The sequence below is a fragment of the Carassius gibelio genome, chromosome B13 (assembly GCF_023724105.1).
Source record: "Carassius gibelio isolate Cgi1373 ecotype wild population from Czech Republic chromosome B13, carGib1.2-hapl.c, whole genome shotgun sequence".
Lineage (NCBI taxonomy): Eukaryota > Metazoa > Chordata > Actinopteri > Cypriniformes > Cyprinidae > Carassius > Carassius gibelio.
The window spans coordinates 24,879,132-24,902,737 of NC_068408.1; the positions used below are offsets into that span (position 1 = coordinate 24,879,132).

General features: G+C 37.4%; 1 protein-coding gene across 1 annotated transcript in view; it reads right to left on the reverse strand.

Annotated features, from left to right (window-relative positions):
* The window catches only part of LOC127969796 (ribosomal protein S6 kinase alpha-2), a 49,474-nt gene that overhangs the window by 18,793 nt on the left and 7,075 nt on the right, over positions 1-23,606 (reverse strand). The window contains exons 2-8 of the mRNA XM_052571897.1: positions 17,821-17,937; positions 16,333-16,414; positions 13,485-13,565; positions 12,961-13,040; positions 7,742-7,848; positions 5,961-5,998; positions 5,710-5,852 (exon numbers count right to left, since the gene is read on the reverse strand). Of these exons, the coding sequence (XP_052427857.1) occupies positions 5,710-5,852; positions 5,961-5,998; positions 7,742-7,848; positions 12,961-13,040; positions 13,485-13,565; positions 16,333-16,414; positions 17,821-17,937 (648 nt within the window). The remainder of the gene's footprint in view (positions 1-5,709; positions 5,853-5,960; positions 5,999-7,741; positions 7,849-12,960; positions 13,041-13,484; positions 13,566-16,332; positions 16,415-17,820; positions 17,938-23,606) is intronic.

Below are 23,606 nucleotides of genomic sequence, written 5' to 3' on the forward strand. Positions count from 1 at the left end.
GGGAGTCTCTTCGGGGCTTGATTGGGGTTCAGGAGCCACTTCTGGGTTTATCTGGGGATCGGGAGCCCATCCTGGGCTTAACTGGGGATCGGGAGCACATCCTGGGCTTAACTGTGAATCGGGAACCCACCCTGGGCTTAACGGGGGATCCGGAACCCATCCTGGGGTTAATGGGGGATCGATCGGGGGAAGATCTGTGGAAGATCTGTGGAAGAGTCATCGTCTATAGGCTCCCCAAACGTCTCTCTGAAATGGCAAATGAAGTTCTGGAAGGATGAGGTGACCACAGTTTCCTGAAAATACAACGCTTCTGCCCATCTCAACGCAGCCCCAGATAATTGCAGGATAATAAAATAGTTTTTTGATCTCTCTGTAGGGTATTGGGTCGCGTGTTGCTCCATGATGAGCAAGCATTGTGATAAAAATTAATTGCAGTCCTCCTCCAGGCCGGAGAAGGGCGCTGGTCGTGAGACTGAACTTGCCATATACACCAACGTGGAAGCGGGGTTAGCGGAAGCACTGTCCTTGGGCTGTGCTGAATTCACTTTCGGTTTGCGTCGAGCCTTCTGTCAGGATAAACTCGGGACACAGAGGTAGGTGAATTCAGAACAGTGTATTTATTTAAAAGGTACAAGTGCTCTGTGTATCCTTAGTCCTCAGGTGCACGGTGAAAGCTCCGTTATTCAAGTGCGGGCTATATGGTTATCACATGGAACGGGATAGCAAACAGGTGAGTTCGATCGGTACAGAGGTGTCAAAGCCACAGTCACAGAACGCTCACTAATGTTCTCTTCCTTCTTAGATGCCGAAGACAGTACCAGCTCGGGATAATCACAGGAGACTACAGCGACCGTCGAATCACTGGACCCTACACGGTGATCTGCGGTCCTGAGGGCAGCAGAACAAGGACACAGGTTAGTGTAACACAAAGGTGAGTATACGTTACGTCCGGCTTGCAGGAGCTCGGAAGACAAGTACGATGAGACTGTTCCTGTTGGTTGCTTGATGGAGAACTGATCGAATACTATTCGAGGCTTGACCCAGAACTGGGGCTGAGATACCTGTTTATTAGTGCCTTGATTAGCTCGTTCATAAGAAACAGGTGTGGGTGCTTGACTTGGCAGGATCCTGACAGAATCTATCTCCATAAGAAACGTTCAATCAGGATTTGGCAGGATTCCCACAGAGTATCTTACCATATTTCAAGTCATGAATTTAAGCGAATTCGCCGTGTTGTTTGTCAAGCAATGGACTGAATTGATATGAGCGAGCACTTGATATACTGTAGATACTTTGCCCCCGATTGCTTGTCAAAGTCATACTAATACAACCTACTCAGAACTTTACACAAGATCTGCTGCCCCGCTGGAAGAAACTAGATATTCAACAAAAATCAAAGCATCCACGAACAGCTGGCAATTTCACCTTTAATTAGGGTGACCACCCATCCTGCGTAGCACACAGCGTTTGAAGCCCAATTCATGCGTCCCACAAATTGAGACTGTGTCACGCATAATCAATGCTTGCTCAAAATAAGTTCGATATCGCTCCATATCCTCGAGCCAAAGGCAGCCAAACGAACATTACTTGACAGTTCAGCACGCTACTGCGAGAGCGGGAGCAAGCGAGTTTGAATGAGAGATGAAGTTTACATCTTTATTATTTCTGTTTTAACGTTTTTCCTACATTGTTTATATTAAAATATGTTATGTAGGCAATAACTCAGTTTAACATTTGACTAATTTACTGAGGTGGCGCAGTGTAGGTTATACGTCACTGTCCGAATCCGTTCACTTATTTATTTGTTCACTCCTGATATAGTGAACTCAACTGCCATACACTATATAGGGATTAGTGAATGAGTGAATTCCCTTCCCTTGAGTTGTGATGTTAGACTTTTTTTTTTAACTGTTCCTGTGGTGTTGAGCAACTACAATTAAATTTAATCCTATAATTTCATATTATAATTTATTTAATGTGAATAAATTGTAATGAAAAATAGCTAAAGTAAATCGTAAGTGGAAGTGCATCTATCAATTCTGTCATGAGCATACATTAGCAATAACACATGTTTAGGGGAATAGGGCATTATTAATATACCATGTAAGGTGGTATGTGCTAGAAATGGGTAAACCACTATCAGTGAGTCTGCCCATGGGGTGGGGGCACCTCCGCGCAAGGTGTCCCACATTGTTCCTCAGAAACATACCCCTTGTCCCTCCTCGGGCTTATAAGCAGGTGGTCACCCTACCTTTAATTCATCTCTGGATGTCTACACGAAGCTAAACAAAGTTGTTTAATTTTATCGCCTAGTGCTATTTTGGTGAACATGCTTCAGACATTGCTATTGTACAAGCCAATTGTCAGTTATGTTGCGAGGCATGCTATCATATTACCACACCGGTAACAGTACCAGTTAAATATACCCTGTTGATATCAACGGGCTGCTCCTTCAGGCTCATCTATTGGGGATGCTTTCGTCAAACTTATCCGACTATTTCCAACACACTGGGCTTAAATCGGTGATTTGATGTTGCTCAAACTAGTGTATTGATAAGTGCTTGATACTAAATGTACAGATCGTAAATTTTGCTCGTACCAATGCTAAAACGTTATCCGACAAGGGCAATGCTGTTGCCTAATTTAGAGTCTGACCATATGGCGTACTGCTTTAAAGGTGCATGCTGATCTTTTAGCTGGTTAAAAGAGCACCCTTCGCTACTACTATCTTCCGTAGGGGATCCCGCCCCACTCCACACACTTTAGAAGGTCTTTGTTTCCACGGGAGAGCGTGCGCTTTGAGCATATAAGCTAAAAAAAAAATTCCCTCCTTAGTTAAACTACATCCTAAGATGGCAATGCATACAATCTTATGCAGGGTTCCCCAGCATCATAATTAATCACACGGCATTGAACGCTACAGTTGTGTTCAGATCATGCGTCACTTCACTGGACTCTCTCCAACATGGCCATCATAAACAGCGGAAACTGTGGGATATCCGTGAGTGTGCTGAACTAAGGTAAGAGTATGTATGCAAAAAGGTAATTTAGTCAGTCGTAAAGTGCTGGAAATTGAAATGTCTTTGGAAGTGCTTGGATTTACTTGAAGGCATAAGAACCCTGGTGTACCATTCTGTGAACTACAGGGGGCAATGAGGACTAACCATCCTCTAAAACCATCAGGAATCTCTAATGAGAAGTACTGGCTGCATCCGATCTTAGGCAGCTGACTCGCTGAGCATCAGGCATTAGGCATACTGGTAAGAAATATTGTCCGACTTGAGACTGCGTGAGTACCGCGAGAGTGTTTTGAGTGCAGCTGCATGACTCACTCGCCGCAGTTTATCCAGAGTGACTGCAGGAGCGCTAATGATGAAACAGCTTTTCACGATTGGCCAGATTCACCACATGACAACGATCACGTGTTTTGGGTTTATTCAACATTTTCCAGTTTCAATAATGGCCATAAATTTGTGTTTTATTAGTCGTCTGTTGTATTGAGTGATATTCATCAAACTACACAGATCAAAGCGTATCTATCCCTCTGTATTAGCATCTAAACAGCATATGATCATGTTGAACTTTATTCTTGAAATATATGGTGCTGTATTAAGCAGTATAAAGTATCCGTGCTCATCAAACGTCTGAAACGCAACGTATTTGACAATTCTGCATTTTATTTACTTCATCTGTGATAAGTATGCGAGCACCACGAGAGTGCCATTAACAGAGTAGAGTGTCTGGCTGACATGTCTGTTTTCTCCTCATGAACCGATTTTGGACAGATTTCTGAGGCAGAGTAATGGTCTACAGCATGATCTACAGCTAAATATAGAAGTGTTGGTTATAACCAGTGTATACTTCATTCAACGTACATTTAATAAGCAAATAAATAAAATTATACGACACTGACTGCAAGGAGGAGGAGAATGAGGAGGAGGATGAGCACCATGAGGAGGAGGATGACAAGAAGGAAATGGAGAAGGAGATGGAGAATGAGAAGAATGAGGAGGAGGATGAGAAGAAGGAAATGGAGAAGGAGATGGAGAATGAGAAGAATGAGGAGGAGGATGAGAAGAATTAAGAAGAGGATGAGAAGAAGGAAATGGAGAAGGAGATAGATAATGATAAGAATGAGGAGGAGGATGAGAAGGAGGTGGAGAATGAGAAGAATGAGGATGAGAAGAAACGAACATGAAGGAAGGACGAACACCCCTCAGAAGAAAAGGACTGCTGTTCTCTCCAGCTGGAGAGCTGTGGTCTTTGCATTGCCTTCCATCTGATCCTAATATGTTAGGAAGTAGTGAATTTACTTTATTTTAAAAAAAGATCCAGACAGCATCAGTAAGAACTCTGTCCTTTTACCATGCATTCATTTACAAACATGGCACAATTTGATGTGGGATTGTCAGATAGATTGCTGTGCTAATTAAAAGATGATACTGTGCCATGTCAGTCCTACGTTCCATGTTTTCTTCCCCATGTGCTTTCCGTGACCCAGTTTTCCCTCATGTTCAATTATGTTTATTGATTTCAGGTGTTCCTCATTGTGTCCCTCCTCTAGTTCGGGTGTATTTAAAGGGTTTCTTGTTTTGAGTTTTCTGTGCTGTCTTGATCATCGATTCCGTGTCTTAAGTGTGTTTCCCTTGATGTCATTAAAGACTCCTAGTTCCTTGCTCCTCACAGTAGACACACCATGACAGAAGACAGCACCTAACAAAAAGTAAGCAGGGCCCTTTCTCCTAGTTTTTGTTTTTGTTTTTTAATAGTGTTTTCTCTGGTTTTCTCGCTGCATGCTTCATCACACTAGCACATAGAGATCTCCCTTTCGTGGTGACGGCATTGGATGACGACAACGTCAACTATTTGTTCTGGAAAGTGTGTTTCCCTCGATGTCATTAAAGACAGTTGGTTATGATCCTCCTGCGTTCTCTTTCTTCCTTGCTCCTAGTTCCTCGCTCTTCATAGTAGGCACACCATGACATGCCAACTATATTAGACCTGACAGTAATGTCACCTCACACAATTGTAAGTAACTGTTTTATTACGTGATTACTATTGCATTGTCTCTTCTTACAGATTGCTCGATATTTATAATGTGTATATATGAGTTATTTTATGTTTCAGCCCAAAAGCGTGGAAGCGTCCATCTTCGAAGGATAAGACACACAACAATTAGCCAACCATAGCAGTGGACGTTTATTATCAAGTCTACAATCTACCACGCCTATTCAAACAGAGCATTCAGAAAAGGGGGGTAAAGAACCAGACAGAAAATAGCCTGTTACTTCTAAATTATGATAATTTTTATGTAAAATACAAAACCCCTTTAATATTTTATATTGGAACACTGGTAGCTTCAAGTAAATATGATTGAATGTCTGTCTGTCTTTTTGACTGCTGACCTTTTTGCATTTTTACCTTCAAATAAAAAAATAAATACAAAAATAAATGCAGTTCAACATGTACAATTCTGAGTTGAATGGAATGCAGCATAGTAAGGCTAGTTAATGCATTAAAATAACATTAAAACATAGTCAAACTAATGTAATGTGTAATTTTGTACCAAAATGGACTGTGGGAACCCCACAGAGCTGCGGCCACATTATCCTTGAGCCCCAGGCTAATGCTACACACACTCATAACACTAAAACACTGCAGTGCTCACACAGCCCACTATGATCCTTCACAATCTGCAAGGACACTTACCATTAAGACACCAAAGGACCACCAGTCAGCACTTTGAGCGTGACCTCGTCTATTGACCACCTCTGGGGCCATGTACTCAATGGTCCCACAGAACGAGTACGCTCGTTTGTCATGGTCGATTGCCTCTTTGCTCAGGCCAAAATCTGAGAGTGCAGAGAAGATATTAAACCATCAACACACTGTGCCTTCGATCGATGACAAACAAAGAGTTGGGTCATGTGGTGAGAGCGCATGAAACAAATCCTGCTTACCTGTGATCTTTATGTGGCCTTCTTCATCAAGGAGAATGCTGGGAAGGTGAAACAACAGTGGATTACACTTAATTTCTATATAACTGTATTACTGTACTGTACTGATACTCTGAAGGTATCATAATGTTACACTTTCTGTTCTTTTTTTTTTCTTTTTAGAAATGCAAACTGATATTTTCTACTGACACACTACAGCAAAATAAAATAACTGACCTAAACCATTTTTTTCTTTTAGCTGGTGAAAATACTCTAAAAAGTGTTCTAATCACTTTGGCCACCACTGTATGTGTAAATAAAATAATAATAACATTGAATGAAATTAAAATATATATAAAAATATAATTAAATACCACAATCAAGAATACCATAGCTCAACGAGGTAAACGCTACACTTCCTTTAAAGCTCTTGTAAGTGTGTAGGGGTGAAAGGATTGAGCGTATATTTTCTTAATGAATGTACTGGTGCAGTGTCCTTTGGGTTGCCTCTGCCTATATACCATTAATCACCTATGACAGGTCTCAGAGCAGCGTGCCCTTAAGAGAAATAGAGCGCTCCAGCGAGACCTGCTCTCAGGCCACCTCCATTTTCACCTTCTCAGACAAGAGCAAGGAGAAATAGCTCTTCCAGCGTATGGAGTGTCCCTTTCATTATTTCCAGCAATGAATCTCCCACATGAGCCAATTCAGAGTGCAGATGACATTGGTTTCGGCCCATTGTTTGAGTAGATATGAGAGAGACATGCCATGAAAGAGCATTATTGTAAGTGGGAGCACAGGAAGGATTATAGTAAGGCTATCATGGCTCAACAATAAGGATGTTTTTCTGCTGGTCTAGGTCAGGAATGGTTCTTAAGAATGACATTGATTATGCTAGCCTACTCATGTGGTTACCTTGTTTACTACAATAAATTCAATAATGGACAAGCTTAATGATTAGTTTATCCTTTTCTCTATAAGAGGTCTCATAAGAACTCTCTGTTTGTTGATAACCCATAGGTTTTTTTGTTACACTTTATTTTGAGTCAACTTTAGACATTCTACTATCTATAAGTAACTTTGCAACTACACGTCAGCTTTTTTTGTTTATTTGCAACTACATGTCTACTAACTCTCGGAGTAGACTGTTAGGCTAGGGTTTGTAGAATAAATTGACATTCTTGCAAAGTTTTCATAGTATGTTGTATGCTGTGGTAGATTTTAAGCAGATAGTCTACAAATCCTCTGATGATTGCTTGTTGACATGCAGTTGCAAAGTTACTTACTGTTAGTAGAATGTCTAAAGTGGACTCAGAATGTTATTTTTTCTTTTCTTTTTTTCTCTTTTGGAACAAAACATCTCAATGATGTGCTAGATTATACAATACTGTAGTACAGCTCGTCTATACTGTACACATTTCAGTGTAATGTTAGGGAATAAGCTTTGCCAAGCCCTCTGAATCCAGCAGAAGGACAGAAAACAGATGCTGCTGTAACTGCACCAAAGAAACAGGACGCTCTCATCACCCAGTCTGAACCTCTGAATTATGACTGTAATTACATGAGAGTATCACAGAGTTCTTTTGACTCTAATCCAGATGTGGATTATACTGCTGCTTGAAAATGCAGGACTTAAGCCCTCCTGAGCATTACGTCCAATCGAAGTCATGCTGAGGTTATCAACACAAGGTCACTCTTGTGGTCTTACAGGCATAAGGTCACTATCTAGGGCACTTAAGTAGGCTGCAGAGTAAATTAGAACACATGATTGCTGTTTACTGATAATACATGGGGTTTGGTCTTACTTCTCTGGTTTAAGATCACGGTAGATGATGCCCAGACTATGAAGATGATCCAAAGCCAAGGCCAACTCAGCCAAATAGAACTTCACATCTTCCTCAGTAAACATTACCTAGAAAAAAAAACAAACAAACAAAAAAAAAAAACATCATAAATGAGTAATTACATTTTGTCATGTTATTTATCCTGGACACAAATCATACCTCAAATCATGCGGCTTATTTGAAGAGAGATGTATTATTACTTTTCGTAGAAATTAGGCTTATGATTTTCACCTGGAGAAAAAATATTTGCATTGAAGTGGGGATCCAAGCATCCACAAGACCAAAATCTAGATTTTTATTTAGCTAATGCTTTACCTAAAATGTACTGTATAGGTTAATAGGAAACCAGCTCTTTTGGGTCTTACCTGTGTTTATTAAATAAGTGAACAAGTCAACCTCGACGTGAAATGATGTCATACCATATTGCGTGGCATTTCTTAAAATAGCATTTTTATTTGGCAGATAGTTCTGAGTTATAAATGAATGTCTATGCAGTAAGTCTCTTGTACCTGCAGTTCACAAAATCAAATGGGAATCATATTATTGCTAATGCACTTAAAATAAAAGGCAGTTGTAAATAACTCAGCATATTCCTTTAAAGCAGAACCTGGCCAGCAGTGACTGCAATAACACAGTGTGTTCTTACATTTGGAAGTCCACAAACTGCTCTTTTCCAAGCTAATTTGAATCACCGGGAGATTTATTTCGACTGTGTGGAGAGCATCAGGGGACAGAGAGTGCCATATTGAGGAGAGTAGATTGGCGTAACAAGTTCCAGCCAGGAGAGCAGCAGCTGTTGCAGCCAGATGAGAGATCTGAGCACCAGAGGTAATTAATTTACGTCTCACATCCCAGGCACGCTTCTGTGCAGAGAATCCAAATTGAATCAAGTGCACAAATATCTCGGTAAAAGTGCTCCAGTTCATTTTTTAATTCACACTTACAGAGAGTCTGATTAGTCAGAGGAAGTAAATGTGCAGGAGTTGCTCTTTATGTAAAGTGTAGCTATCGTTACACATTTTCGTCCAACAAAATGATCTTCAGAGTGAGATGAGAATGTCACTCACCCTAAAAACACTTGCATAGCACTAGCAATCTAGCAAAAACAGTTTATGGTTGTAATTAAACTTAAGGCTATTCACTGTTTATAATAATTATACACCAGCGCCCAGCCATCATCGTCCTGCGTTTCTCAAGTATCTTCCCCATTCATTTTCCCATATAAATAAAATCATCTTATTATAAGCCAGGATCAAACTTTTATCGGCACCAAAAGGTACAAGACTGCACATCAGAAGAAGTTAATAGAGAGACAACGTTTTCAACATTAATTTTAGACACTAAAACTTACACTCTACCAGTTTTTTTTTATGCTATGTATGAGGTTGTTTGGTTTAGTACTGACTGAATGATTAAGGTTTGTCTGTATGCTTATATTATTATTGATTTTATATCAGTTTTATTTGTATATTGCTTGCCTACTTTTTAAACTTGCACACATTTTACATGTACATCATAATTGTATATATTATATTTTGTTTGTGCTTTTTTTTGGCAAACTGTTGTTCTACCCATTTAACACCATACTCGTTTACATTTCAAATTTGCACACATCATACCTGTACATCATAACTGTCTATATTATATTTATTTTTTGGCTTTTTGTGCATTGTCTATTTTGTATATTTTTATTATTATTATTTTTTTTTTGACATATTATTTATCTATTATTATGACAATAAAACTCACTCTGATTCTGATATTGTCTAATAGTTGGATTGTATGTGTATGAGTGAACTGATGTTAATTTGTTGGTACTATTTATAATATAATATTTAAGCGGATGATGATTTTTATTGTGTTGGGATAGAATTACACAGTATGTTTTATGCATAACTTTATGTGTATTATAACGTATGTATGTATTATATATAGGTTTTTTTAGGGTGACAATTTTACCATCAGTCCAGGGACTGCATATGCAAAATAGCCTTCTGGCTAATTCTGGCACATTGTACATCTATGTATTATTGATGTGCATTGTTCCAGTCAAATAAATACAAAAAAATAAACAGCTTTAATGAAGAAAATACGTTTATTCTGCACATCAAGGCTGCATTTTTTTATATCAAATAACAGTAATATTGTGAAATATATTTGCAATTTAAAGTAGTGTTTTCTACATTCATATACGTTAAAATATAATTTATTTCTGTGATGCAAAGCTGAATTTTTATCAGTCATTACTACTTGATTACTACTACATCCTTCAGATATCATTCTAATATACTGATTGGTTATCAACGTTGGAAACTGCTTAATATTTTTGGATCCTGTGATACTTTTTTTCAGGATTCTTTGATGAATAAAAAGTAAAAAAGAACAGCATTTATTCAAATTAGAATTATTTTGTAACTATATAAGTCATTACTATCCTTATTTTTTTAATCAATTTAACAAATTCACACTAAATACAAATATTTATTTCGAAGGAAATAAAACACAACCTTTTGAATAGTAATGCATATTGTTACAAAAGGTTTCCATTTTAAAGAAATTATATCAAATAAATAAAATTAATAAAAAAGGTTCTCGATTTCCTGTGAGTGACTGATCGTAGATGTGATTCAATCCCCTTTTGCTGATTGAAAACTTGGCAAATCGTTTTCATTTTCTAAAATTACACCAGTTAATTATTAATTTAAAAAGGCCTGGTGGAGAGAAGTGATTTCAACAATTCATGCCTGATTGCATATAATCTCGTTATCCTAAAGCAAAGTGTTCTATATGATGTTAAAATGACACAAAGACCTCCACAGCCAATTAATAAATACAACTCTCTCTACGCAACCAGAATAAAGACAGAATGATGTGACTGATGAAGAATGACGTGCAAAATAAAGCCCAGACAGGTGGAGAAAACAGCATGTTTAGCTGAGCGAACGAGTCACATTAATCAATGTCTGAAGGAAACGTCTGCTCCAGATAAGTGTGGGGCTGTTTTCAACAGAGAGGCCCGATACTGGGGTGAAGTCGTTCTACGTGCTGGAGATTTTCAAACGCAGAACAACAAAATGCATTTGAGTGGGAGAGTCCCACAGGGAATAATGTGTGTAAACCCAATCTAAACTGAATCTATAAATGGCACATAACACAATTTACATATATTTTAGAAGAAAATGTGAGCTTGTGTCATGTTGCTAGGGCATTCTGGGTAGCTATCAAGAAGCTCTGAGTGGTTTCTACAGCACTGACGGGCTATTTTAAGAGGTTGCCTACTCACCCAAGTCAAAAGAGCTTTATAAACTCTGATATTATTATTATTATTATTATTATTATCATCCATCACATGCAAATCACAAGTCTGGGCATAAGCAATAGCACACATATCCTCAATAAGCTGCATGATTTGAGGTATCAACCCATTTACAAAACTTAGGCTTATGGGTTTGTTTAAACTAGAAGTATGGGCCGTAGTAATAATGCTTGACTTAGCAACAACTGATTTCCATAAATGAAAATAAAATAAAATAAAGAACATGCACTCAGTATGAGGCATCTGCTAAGGTTTTTATTTTATTTTTTTTATAAAATACTGGCCTTGTCATAGATAATGCAAACAATTCTTTCTTGCTTTCAGCCATAAACGCTTCTGTGCCTTGAACCTTCAGTGCACACGTCTGTAGCACAGAAATAGATGTCATCATTTGGGGAAAACAGTACATTGCCTATCAGTATAACAACGAGCACACGCGATGATGTCACATCTTAAAAGCCCAAGATTATGCTTTTAAATAAACCTTGTCATCTCTCTTCCGATTGCCACGGCAACAAAGTTATTCTACAGTAGGTGGTTTGCCGCATGTACTTTTTATAGCATTAAACCACTGACTTATTGGTTAAAGAACTCTGTTATAAATATGACACACACACACACACACACATGTCCTTGTTTTCAGTGGATGAGAATATCTTCAGCAGGGGATAAATTACAAACTCTATACAACTGCCAGACACAAACTGTGCTAATCAATGTAAAACAAATTATTTCCCCTTAATCCTTATCAGCATTGATCATTTTCCACTGTGATAGTCTCTGCTGCTTTAATGTGTGATTCACAGCTCAGAAAGGCTTTGCTGTCAAGAGATCAATAATCAGATTTGTTCCCAAGCGTGAAAGAAACAGATCCTTGAGGAAAGTTTAAGAAGATAAGAAAGTGATGTGATCAAGAAAATCAAACACTCCATTAAGGAGAATTACAGTTGAGTTAGGGCTAAGAGAGACCAATTACACCACCCATCAGAAAATAGATGCTAGACATGCCTTTAATTACCAAGGCATTCAGACCAAATGATATCTTCATTACAGTTCATAATGCACATGTGGATGTTTTGGTCATCACTGAATGACCAAATGTTTACAGCCTATCACTGAGCAATAGCAACTCAAACTATAATGAGTGGACACAAACTGGTATTATAACTGTCTACTCATTTACTCACTGTCATGTCATCCCAAACCTATATTTACGACTGTCTCCCCAGGAGAACAAAACACAAACACATCTCTTCCCATTGACTCTCACTCGAAAAGTGCAGCAAGCGCATTGTTAAAAACATCTTCTTTTGTGTACCATGGAGAAAATAAAGGTGGAGATTTGGATTGTTTCTTACACTGCACACAGTGTGACTCAATAAATATAACAGTATAAATGAAATAAATAAAAATAGTCATTAAAGTATTATTGCATTTTTTGATTTTAATAAAACAATAAACATAATAATCAGTGTGATAACACTATTATATTTGTACTTAAAAATACAATGCTAACATTAACTTTTTTAATGAATTTTCATCATTTTCAAACATAAAATCGGCAAGCTTTTATTTTGGCGGGTTGCAATGCCATGTCTTTATGCAAATGAGCGGTCTGAACTTGTTGACTTATTTTTTATTTTGGTTTTTATTTTTATTTTATTTTTTATATTTTATTTTGCACACCAGGTATACGCACCCAGTATTTGGGAATGACAACAACATAAAATTATGATATAAAGATGATTTTTGAATTATTTATTCCTTTTATAGAAGCATTTAGAACCAAACAAGCATGCCACGTTTGCCTGTATAGTAACAGCAGAAATATTTAGTTGACTCGAGCTATTTCATAAAAACTGACCTCTTTTGAGAGGCGTGTGAAAAGATCTCCCCCTCTGAGAAAGTCCAATATAAGGTACAGCTTTCCTTCTGTCTGAAAGGCTGAGTGGAAAAGCAACAAAGGTGACATTTAAGCAGTTATTTTCAGAAGCACAAAAAAAAAAAAAAAAAAAACCTGAAGAGTTACATGCCACTCAGTTTAAATGCTGCAGTCAAGCTACTGGGAATCTATTTTTAATTAAATAATTATCAGATAATATAATACATTTTTACAATCAGATCAGACATAATCTTTAATGGAAAAAAAAAAAAAATACATGATAGTTCATTACTGTAAGCTATAGTACTATACTGCTATAGTTCTGTGTAAACATCTGAGCTGCCGTCATACAACTGTAGAATGTTGTTTAGTTAGAAGCATTGCTACATGTAGTTCGTCACTCCACAACATTGTCATTTCAGCAGTGCACAGGGGGTTCCTGTGTAAATGTTCTAGTTCTGTTGCTTACAGTCTCCTCTTGAGAAATGGAAAAAAAAAAAACTCACCATAGTGGAGTTTGACAATGAAGGGATGATTCACTTCTGCAAGAATGTCTCTCTCCATTTTCGATCTCACTCTGTCCCGCACTTAAAATACATAGAAACAAAACGCAGAGGCATTACAAATAAAATGTTGAATGAATAATCACAAATAATTGATTCACTCTTATTAATTCCCTTGACAAAAACACACAAGTGCACAGTAAATGGCAAAGCACAGATCATCTGAACATGAAAGTTCAGTGTTCAGTCAAAAAATGTTATGTACATTCTAAATGTGCCAAAAATTATCCCCATTCACGCTGATCTGCAAAAACAAATGAAGATGCTGTAGTATGCATGCCAGGCCAGTAGTTGGCGATGTCACTATGTAAAGAAACACTACATAAACATGTACTACACTTTGACAGTTTTCAAAGATTTGTAGTCTACCAGAGATGAATGGTGTGTTCAAAAGTCATGTTGGATAGATCGTATTTACGAGTTGAACGCACATGAATGCCACAACATTATTATGAGTGAGAAGAGTTTCCGAGTATATCAGTTGCTCTCGAGATTTGATGACAACGTAAGTGTCATTGCATTATAAGGTTTTGTTGCCTATTCAGCCAGTAGAAAAAAAAAGAGAACATCAATGTGGAGAAGCTCTTGTTTACAATCAAAACTAAAACCAAGCTGACACCGTTGGACTCGCATGTCGCACAAGAGAGCTGCATGTTTAGAAAGCCACGTCAAATTAATGTAAGTTCAATTTTTTAAAAACATATCTCAAGACTTTATGGTGGGTTTTTGTTCCCCATCCCACTGCATCTCATGTTTTTAAATAAAAAAAAATGTAATCTGCGTGACTGGCTCTCCGCCCTTTGTATTAAACTATGCATGCTTACATGACACTGTTTTGTTTATAGTTGTTTAAGCAACTTAATTAATTATAATTGGTTTATAAACATTCTTTTAAATATTATGTTTTTTTTTCTTCCACAGTCATGTTTTCTTATGCTTTAAATAAACGTGCATTAGTAATATTTTGCTCGATGCGCCCTTTTGTGGCCTCAGAAGAGAAGCCGAAAGCTTATCTTCACCCTAACTGAAATTATGCATTTGAAATTAGAATATAATTGGAATTCTGATAATATTTAAGTACAAAATTAGAATTTAGTTTTTCAGCTATTTTGACAGCCCGAATTTCTATTAATACTGGCATACTCCGGCAGTCTTATTGTCATGGTTAGGAAGTAGTAAAATCCCAAAAGGGATCATTCGTGACGCAGAATGAACATGAAACAAGACTTTAATAAACACAGCACACATCTCACATCAACAATGTACACAGAACCGAGGCTTAAATACACACATCACTGATGATAATCAACAGAACAGGGAACAGGTGTGAAACTAATTAGAAACTATGGCAACAAACTACCAACTCAGGAAAAGTGACAAAGAAAACAATGATTAGAAGCTAAACTGGGGTATGTTTCCAAAAGCATTGTTAGCTAACTATGGTCAAAAGTTCCACTGAACTATATTGGTAATGACGAAACTTGCAACCATAGTTGTTTTTGTGAAACGCACTCCAGAACAAGATAATGCCTGTGACATTTATATGGATTTCTACCAAATAATGGCAATTCAGTTAATGGGTTTTAATGACCACAAATAACCTGACAGCATCTTCATATGAATGTTGTAGTGGTTACTACTCATTGGTTTAAATGTTTGCAGAAAAACTAATAATTTGTCACCCTATTAATAAGTTGTGCACTTGACAAATTTTTAAAGCTGCCTGCCATCTTGTAGCTCCCAAGATCCTAGTTTGGATATGCAGATGTCTAAATGAGTATTACATTACAGTGATTATTAAACACAGTCATTAAGAAAAGATCGGATATGGGCATTTAGACACAAGTACAGTAATTAGATATGCACCATATAAAACCACATGTAAAATATCAGATCTCATTCTTTTTGATGTTTACATGCATGCAAAATTATCTGAACTGTGCCTGATATATGATTTATATTATTTTTTAAAGTCAGTGTTTACATGAATGACCTGTTCTTAGTTGCTTCTATGAATATTAGTATCAAAACATTACAGACATGACCTTTAAACCTGCAGGACTTAACTACAAACCTTTGACAGGTCATTCATACGGTGCTTTACAATGAATGGGTATGTCTTACGTTACAGCTGCAGCATTGCTGTGGTCTTACAGTAAGGTGCCACAGTTACCAATACTGTTATTTTCATTCACACGCACATGAAAAACTCGCACAACATCGTCCGCCGAGAGCCAAGACTTTGGGATGTAACCATGGTTATACTAAGTGAGTAAGTTATGTGGGTTGTGAACAGGTTGGGAAATAAACTACCACTCCAAACCAAGCATAATGAATCACTATGATAACTGCTGTTTTGTGTCTGTGTTTGTTGTGTAAAAACAAAGGTGATTAGGAAAGTCAAGTTTGCTGCTTAAGGCTTCAGGTTTATCTGCTTTGTTCGTTGTTTGAGATTAATTCATTGTCTTTGTTCCAGGGAAGCTACGGATCTGAAGTGCACAGTAATGAAAAACTGTCACTCGGGAAAATTGCCTGGGTATCTGAGGGGGACCTTTTCCCCATGTTAAACAATCTGATGATTCAGATACTCCTTAAAAATCAATTAGAGAGCAGAGCATTCAGGCCTCCTAGCAGCTCAGTTATGACTCACAGGTTAGATGTCATGCTGCGGTGAAATAATAACTGAAGCTTTTACATCAATGCATGCTAGGGAAAGATTGACAAATGCAAAGCACACAAATTGTACACTAGAAATCACAATTCAGAGCACATACTTAAGCATCAGTTTTACCTTTTAATGTTGCTTTTTTTAAGACCTTCATGGCATAGAGTTGTCCTGTGTCTGAACCTTTGATTTTTCTAACCAAGAACACCTGTAAAATAAAACGTAAGGCAAAAAAAAAAAAAAAAAAAAAAACACACAAAGGGTGTTGAAACCACATATGTAAATTTTGCACCTCCCAAAATGTTAAAAAAATAAGTGTAAAATCGTCTAATATAGGCTATATGACGTTTTAGCCGGATATGACAGCAACACACATCACCACAGATAAGCATCTGAGTATCTCTTTAGCAAGCTGACACACAAACTGACGCAAATGAAACTGAAAGTAAGTTGCAGATGCTAAATACACTCTTATCTTTGTAAAAAGCAGTAAGACTAGATTATTTTACCTGTGCCACTCTCTCTCGCGCGGTCTGCTTTGATCTTAGGGCTTGATGATAAATCAAATGCAGCTCATATCGGTTGCTTTCATTGATGTTTTTTGATTGACGTTTCATTGAATTTGCATATAGCATAGGAATTGAAGATCAGATTTATTTTTATTTTTGTGAAAACACATTTAGTATAAATGGAACCGTTTTAACAAATCAGATAAATATCAGATTGCTTAAAACACACAAGCGTCCAGGTGTAAACAAGTCCTTAGTCAGAGTCCAGGGGCTGTCAAGCTCCAAAAAGGTGATAAAACACCATAAAAGATGACAGTATATGTGAAGTAGTTTTAAGATCTATGACATCTTTGTGTAAAGACTGACAGACATTGTTTACATGCTCTAAAACTCCCTGTGCAGCCAGCATTTTAAGGCATCAAGGCTAAAATTTCAAAAGTCTTCTTCACATACAGCTACAGTATTATGTGACTTCTAAACACAACACAACCAGCTAATAAGCAACATCCTAACTAACACTTAACATGAATGATTAATCTAAGATATTCTAAATAGGAAGGAACTCATATAAATAACCTAGATACGTCAACACACAATTGATTTCAGAGGAATTTGGCATTAGCATGTTGCTAAGCTAACAATGCAGTACTCTATTAAACATTTATTTTAGATCAATGCATTGCATGCTGTGACTGCCCTCTCTGCTGAAAATAAATAAATACATCTGTGAATGCTATCTTACAATTTCTTTCAAAAGTATCTCTGATTATGCAGCCAACCTTACTAAATGGCCCATGTGTTTATCATGCAATTATAATGTGCTGCCTACATACAGCTTACTATTTTTTTTAGAACAGGCTGTTATTTTTTGCTTTAAGACATGGGATAATCATTTCAAATTATGTAATGTAAATCCTGACTCTGTAAAGTTCAACTGAAGGGTTTAAAAGGACACTGAAAATGGTTTTACATCCATTACCCCAAACTCCATTTGCATTAACTAAAGTAGATCCAAACAAATGGCATATCTAATTTTAGCAATCGATGAGACTGCATTATAGTACCAAACAGAGAAAAAGTCAGATGCAGGATTTTCAAAGCTCACCTTTCCGTAGGAGCCCTGACCCAACACCCTGAGCAGCTCAAACTGTGACGGGTCTGCTTTCTCAAAGCCCTCCTTCACATGATGGCTGATATCAAACTCCTTTAAGATGCTGTCATCCTGCAAAAGCAACAGATGGCACGACTCAGAGGGAAATAAACAAATGCTTTTGCTATAAAGCTGTGTGTTTAAACATATTTGGTGATATGATGCCAGCTGGGATTATGAATAGCAGTAGTAAACAGGTCAAGGAAACGTGTTCAGATGGTGTGATCATTAGTGTAGAATTTCATTGCCATATCCATTTATGATGTGCTTTTTTGCAAAAATGCGTAATATACAAAATATATATATAAAAAAAAAAAAAAGAATCACAGGTCCATGTGGAACCTGCAGAAAGCTTGACAGATTTCAGCAGAATTTTGAAAACCTATCATCTACAAAGAGCTACATGCAACTGGTTATTGTCTCTTTGTTTAAATATTTTGGCTAATTTGATAATGCTCTAAACCTTGCATCCTTGTGGCGCGACTGACACAGAAGAGCGTACACAGTGTTGCCAATTTAGCTACTTTGTAGCTAGATTTAGCAACTTCCCTGGCGCTGTTGAGACTTTTTTTAACAGTTTAGGAACAAATATAGCAACTTGTTGGACAAACCTTCTTTTCTAAGTTCTGATCTTGCCCACTGATCTACATTCATCTTTACATAGATCAGTGAATTTACCATTATGATGTCATCTAGTGAGATTTAGCTACCAGTTTTCGCTACTTTTAATTGAAAGCATTTGGCAACACTGATCATACGCAGCATACAGTGATATGGAGAGACACAGAGGAGACTGTTGACAAAGGAATTGTTGAATAAAGTCATTATTTTTGTTTTATTCACATACAAAAAGTATTCTTGTCACTTCATAATGTTATGGTTGAACTACTAATGGCAGATAGACTATTGTGACGATGCTTTTCGAACTTTTCTGGACCTTGAAAGTGTAACTTATTTGGCAGTCTATGGGACAGTCACAAGCCTCCCGGTTTTCATCCAAAATATCTTAAATTGTGTTCTGAAGACAAATTAAGCTTTTACGAGTTTGGAACAACACGGGGGTAAGTGATTAATAATAACATTTTCATTTTGGGTTGGAGTATCCATTTAACTACACTAAAAATAATTAGATTTTTATATAAAATTTATAATTGAAAATCATGGATTATGTTTTAAACCTGTTCTTCTTTTCTTTTCTTTTTTCAGTTTGTCTAGAAGCAAATTCTGTCAGAGGAAAAAATAAAGAAAAAAAATAAAAATAAAAAAATAAACTGTATTTTGGTTTGACACCAGCTTATTATTTCTTTAGAACAAATACTGGCTAGCTTCATTTTAAAAATGTTACTTTTAATTTAATTATACATAACAGAACATATATATATATATATAAAAAAAAAAGACATTACACTTTGTCTTCAGTGTACAGCAGCTAACAGTTGCTCATTATAACAAGTATGCAGGCTGCAGTTGGGCAGAAGTTGTTCTTCACTCTGATAGTCTTAGATTTGATTAGATTTTTGAGAAGAAAAAAATCTAAAAAAAACAAAACATTAGAAACATTATAAAGCATTCATGACATCTTTATCAGTTACAAAAAGCTCCTTAAAATAAGAGCCTTTACAGTGTACAAGCCTAGTTAAATATAAAACTAAAACTAATTAGCAGGTTGTGATTTATCCAAAGTGATTTACAGTATAATTATAGTGACACTCTATCTGGCACAGTCTAAGGTTACACACACACACACACACACACACACAAACACACTCACAATCAAAAATATAATTAAAATTTACAGTACACATTTACAGTACGATTGCTCCAAGGTAAATTAATACCAATTTAACAGTAAAAACTGTAAAAATGCTATGGTAAAATTCCTTTACTCTGTAAAACTGTAATATATATATATATATATATATATATATATATATATATATATATATATATATATATACAGTACAGACCAAAAGTATGGACACACCTTCTCATTCAAAGAGTTTTCTTTATTTTCATGACTATGACAATTGTAGAGTCACACTGAAGGCATCAAGGGCTATTTGACCAAGAAGGAGAGTGATGGGGTGCTGCTCCAGATGACCTGGCCTCCACAGTCACCGGACCTGAACCCAATCCAGATGGTTTAGGGGTGAGCTGGACCGCAGACAGAAGGCAAAAGGGCCAACAAGTGCTAAGCATCTCTCGGGGAACTCCTTCAAGACTGTTGGAAGACCATTTCAGGTGACTACCTCTTGAAGCTCATCAAGAGAAAGCCAAGAGTGTGCAAAGCAGTAATCAAAGCAAAAGGTGGCTACTTTGAAGAACCTACAATATGACATATTTTCAGTTGTTTCACACTTTTTTGTTATGTTTATAATTCCATATATAATTCCACATGTGTTAATTCATAGTTTTGATGCCTTCAGTGTAAATCTACAATTTTCATAGTCATGAAAATAAAGAAAACTCTTTGAATGAGAAGGTGTGTCCAAATGTTTGGTCTGTACTGTGTCTATTTACGCAATGGGACATTTCATGTTGTTTTATATTAAAATGTTGTTAACATTTTTTGGAAAAAAAAAAAAATCACACTTGATGTTTCTTTTCATTGAAATAATGAATATTATTAATATTATTAATATTAATCTAGTTTTCTTTCATATTATTTATGTACATTTTGTTACATGTTTTTACATTATTTTAGTGTCATGCTTGTTACAATGACGGTGCTTTGTGTGTGTGACACTGTGCGCCTTTTATATATTATTTACCTCAGCTTCTAAAGTGGTTGTACAAAACAGTATGCGTATACATATTTATATATTTTTAAATGCCTCGACTTACATTCATTTTTACCATTTATGGGCACATTTTGTTTAAAATAACAGAAATCTCTAATTTACTTCTGTTCTGTATTGTTTGTGTGAGTGAGTGAGTGAGTGAGTAACAGTAACCAAGGAGTGTAGCGATGGGTCAGCTGTGTTCCAAATGCAGTCATCTCCCGATACCAGCCCACTCTCTCTCTCTCTCTCTCTCTCTCTCTCTCTCTCTCTCTCAGTGGGTCTATGCCAGGTACCCCAGCAGTGAGGGTGTGCGCCTGTAGAGGGGACAGTCTGTACTGCCACAGTGCAGAAATGTGCCTGTGAACTCAAATGCTGAGCACAGCTAAATGATGCACCCGTGCTGGGACTGACACAACTCAGAGACACCGCTTAATCCATCTTATGGCACGCCGCACAAACGAATAAATGAATGTGCAGCTGCGTTACATAACCACAGTCCAGACCGGGCCACTACTTGTAACGTGATGATGAGTTCACTGAGGATATGCAATCTTCAACCTCAGCACTGAGGCCTGATTAACTATTCTGACAGCTCCGGTTGAGCTATGCACATAAAAGCCAAGCTATCAAAAAAGCCTCATGACAACTCATCATGATGGTCAGCAGAATATGATGATGAGTTTTAAACTCTGCTTTGGTGATAATTCACCTTTGGATCCTGGGGATGGAAGTGATACAGCAGAGACTTGGGCTAGTTGACACATGGGGAAGTTTAAGAGTTGTGGATTGTATAAACATGTGTCATCTACACTCGCCTAAAGGATTATTAGGAACATCATACTAATACTGTGTTTGCCCCCTTTCACCTTCAGAACTGATTTAATTCTACGTGGCATTGATTCAACAAGGTGCTGAAAGCATTCTTTTAGAAATGTTGGCCCATATTGATAGGATAGCATCTTGCAGCTGATGGAGATTTGTGGGTTGCACATCCAGGACACGAAGCTCCCGTTCCACCACATCCCAAAGATGCTCTATTGGGTTGAGATTTGGTGACTGTGGGGGCCATTTTAGTACAGTGAACTCATTGTCATGTTCAAGAAACCAATTTGAAATGATTCAAGCTTTGTGAAATGGTGCATTATCCTGCTGGAAGTAGCCATCAGAAGATGGGTACATGGTGGTCATAAAGGGATGGACATGATCAGAAACAATGCTCAGGTAGGCCGTGGCATTTAAACAATGCCCAATTGGCACTAAGGGGCCTAAAGTGTGCCAAGAAAACATCCCCCACACCATTACACCACCACCACCAGCCTGCACAGTGGTAACAAGGAATGATGGATCCATGTTCTCATTCTGTTTACGCCAAATTCTGACTCTACCATCTGAATGTCTCAACAGAAATCGAGACTCATCAGACCAAGCAACATTTTTCCAGTCTTCAACGGTCCAATTTTGGTGAGCTCGTGCAAATTGTAGCCTCTTTTCCATATTTGTAGTGGGGATGAGTGGTACACGGTGGGGTCTTCTGCTGCTGTAGCCAATCCACCTCAAGGCTGTTCGTGTTGTGGCTTCACAAATGCTTTGCTGCATACCTCGGTTGTAACGAGTGGTTATTTCAGTCAAAGTTGCTCTTCTATCAACTCGAATCAGTCGGCCCGTTCTCCTCTGACCTCTACCATCAACAAGGCATTTTCGCCCACAGGACTGCCGCATACTGGATGTTTTTCCCTTTTCACACCATTCTTTGCAAACCCTAGAAATGGTTGTGTGTGAAAATCTCAGTAATTGAGCAGATTGTGAAATACTCAGACCGGCCCGTCTGGTAGAGCTGTAATCCTGCCTTAAAAGTTAGGCCCGACAGGACCCGAGCCCCCAAATACATTTTGATTGACAGCTTTTTAAAAGCCCTAACCTGTTTACAGCCCGACATTATTCAAATGTGCGCACGCACACAGCTCTTTTGCCTTTTGTCAAGAATGAGTCATTTATAGATGTTTTAACAATTTATTCATAACTAACTTAGACTAGACCACTTGGAAGTTGGAATAAAGAAATAAAATAATTCCTCTGTGACATCTTATCAAATTGGCATAGGCTCATTTAGCCTATAAATAGACCAATGCACCAATAAAAACAAGTCTTTTTTTAACAAATAAAATTAAGATAAATTTTAAATTAAGATGGGTATTTGGCAATAACGAAATTAAGATAAAGGCTCCGCCGGATTTGCTTCACCACTAGCAGCTGACATTTAATAAAAGAATAATGCCAACATTAGCGTAAATACTCAGTCCCCATTATGCATTTAAGACTCAATTCATATTTAGTTATCATTTGAAAAACCTTTACTTACAGAGTTTAGACTAGTCTACATGTTTGTGGAGGAAAATGATTGAATCCACTGTAGATGTCTTCAGCGCATTCCGGCGCTCACTGATGGTGTGTCATTATTCACTCATTATTCTCATTATAAACATGGTCCAAACTTTTCCACACCTCAGACTTTGCTTTAGTTGCTGGTGCTAGCAAAACGTAATCGCCAGAGGCAAGCCTCCGTTACACATACTCCATTTTCGTATCTTTCTCAATTTTCGCATCTTTCTCACGCTAACTGAAACACATCTCATGACCAGAGCGCAAGCCCGAGACTGACCCGAGCCCGCATAAGATGATATAAATTAAGCCCAACCCGACCGAACCCGCCAGGTCCCATCGGGTTCGGGCAAAGATCTTCAGCTCTACCGTCTGCCACCAAAAACCATGTCACGCTCAAAATTGCTTAAATCACCTTTCTTTCCCATTCTGACATTCAGTTTGGAGTTCAGGAGATTGTTCATAGTCCTTGACCAGGACCACACCCCTAAATGCATTGAAGCAACTGACATGTTATTGGTTAATTAGATAATTGCATTAATGAGAAATTGAACAGGTGTTCCTAATAATCCTTTAGGT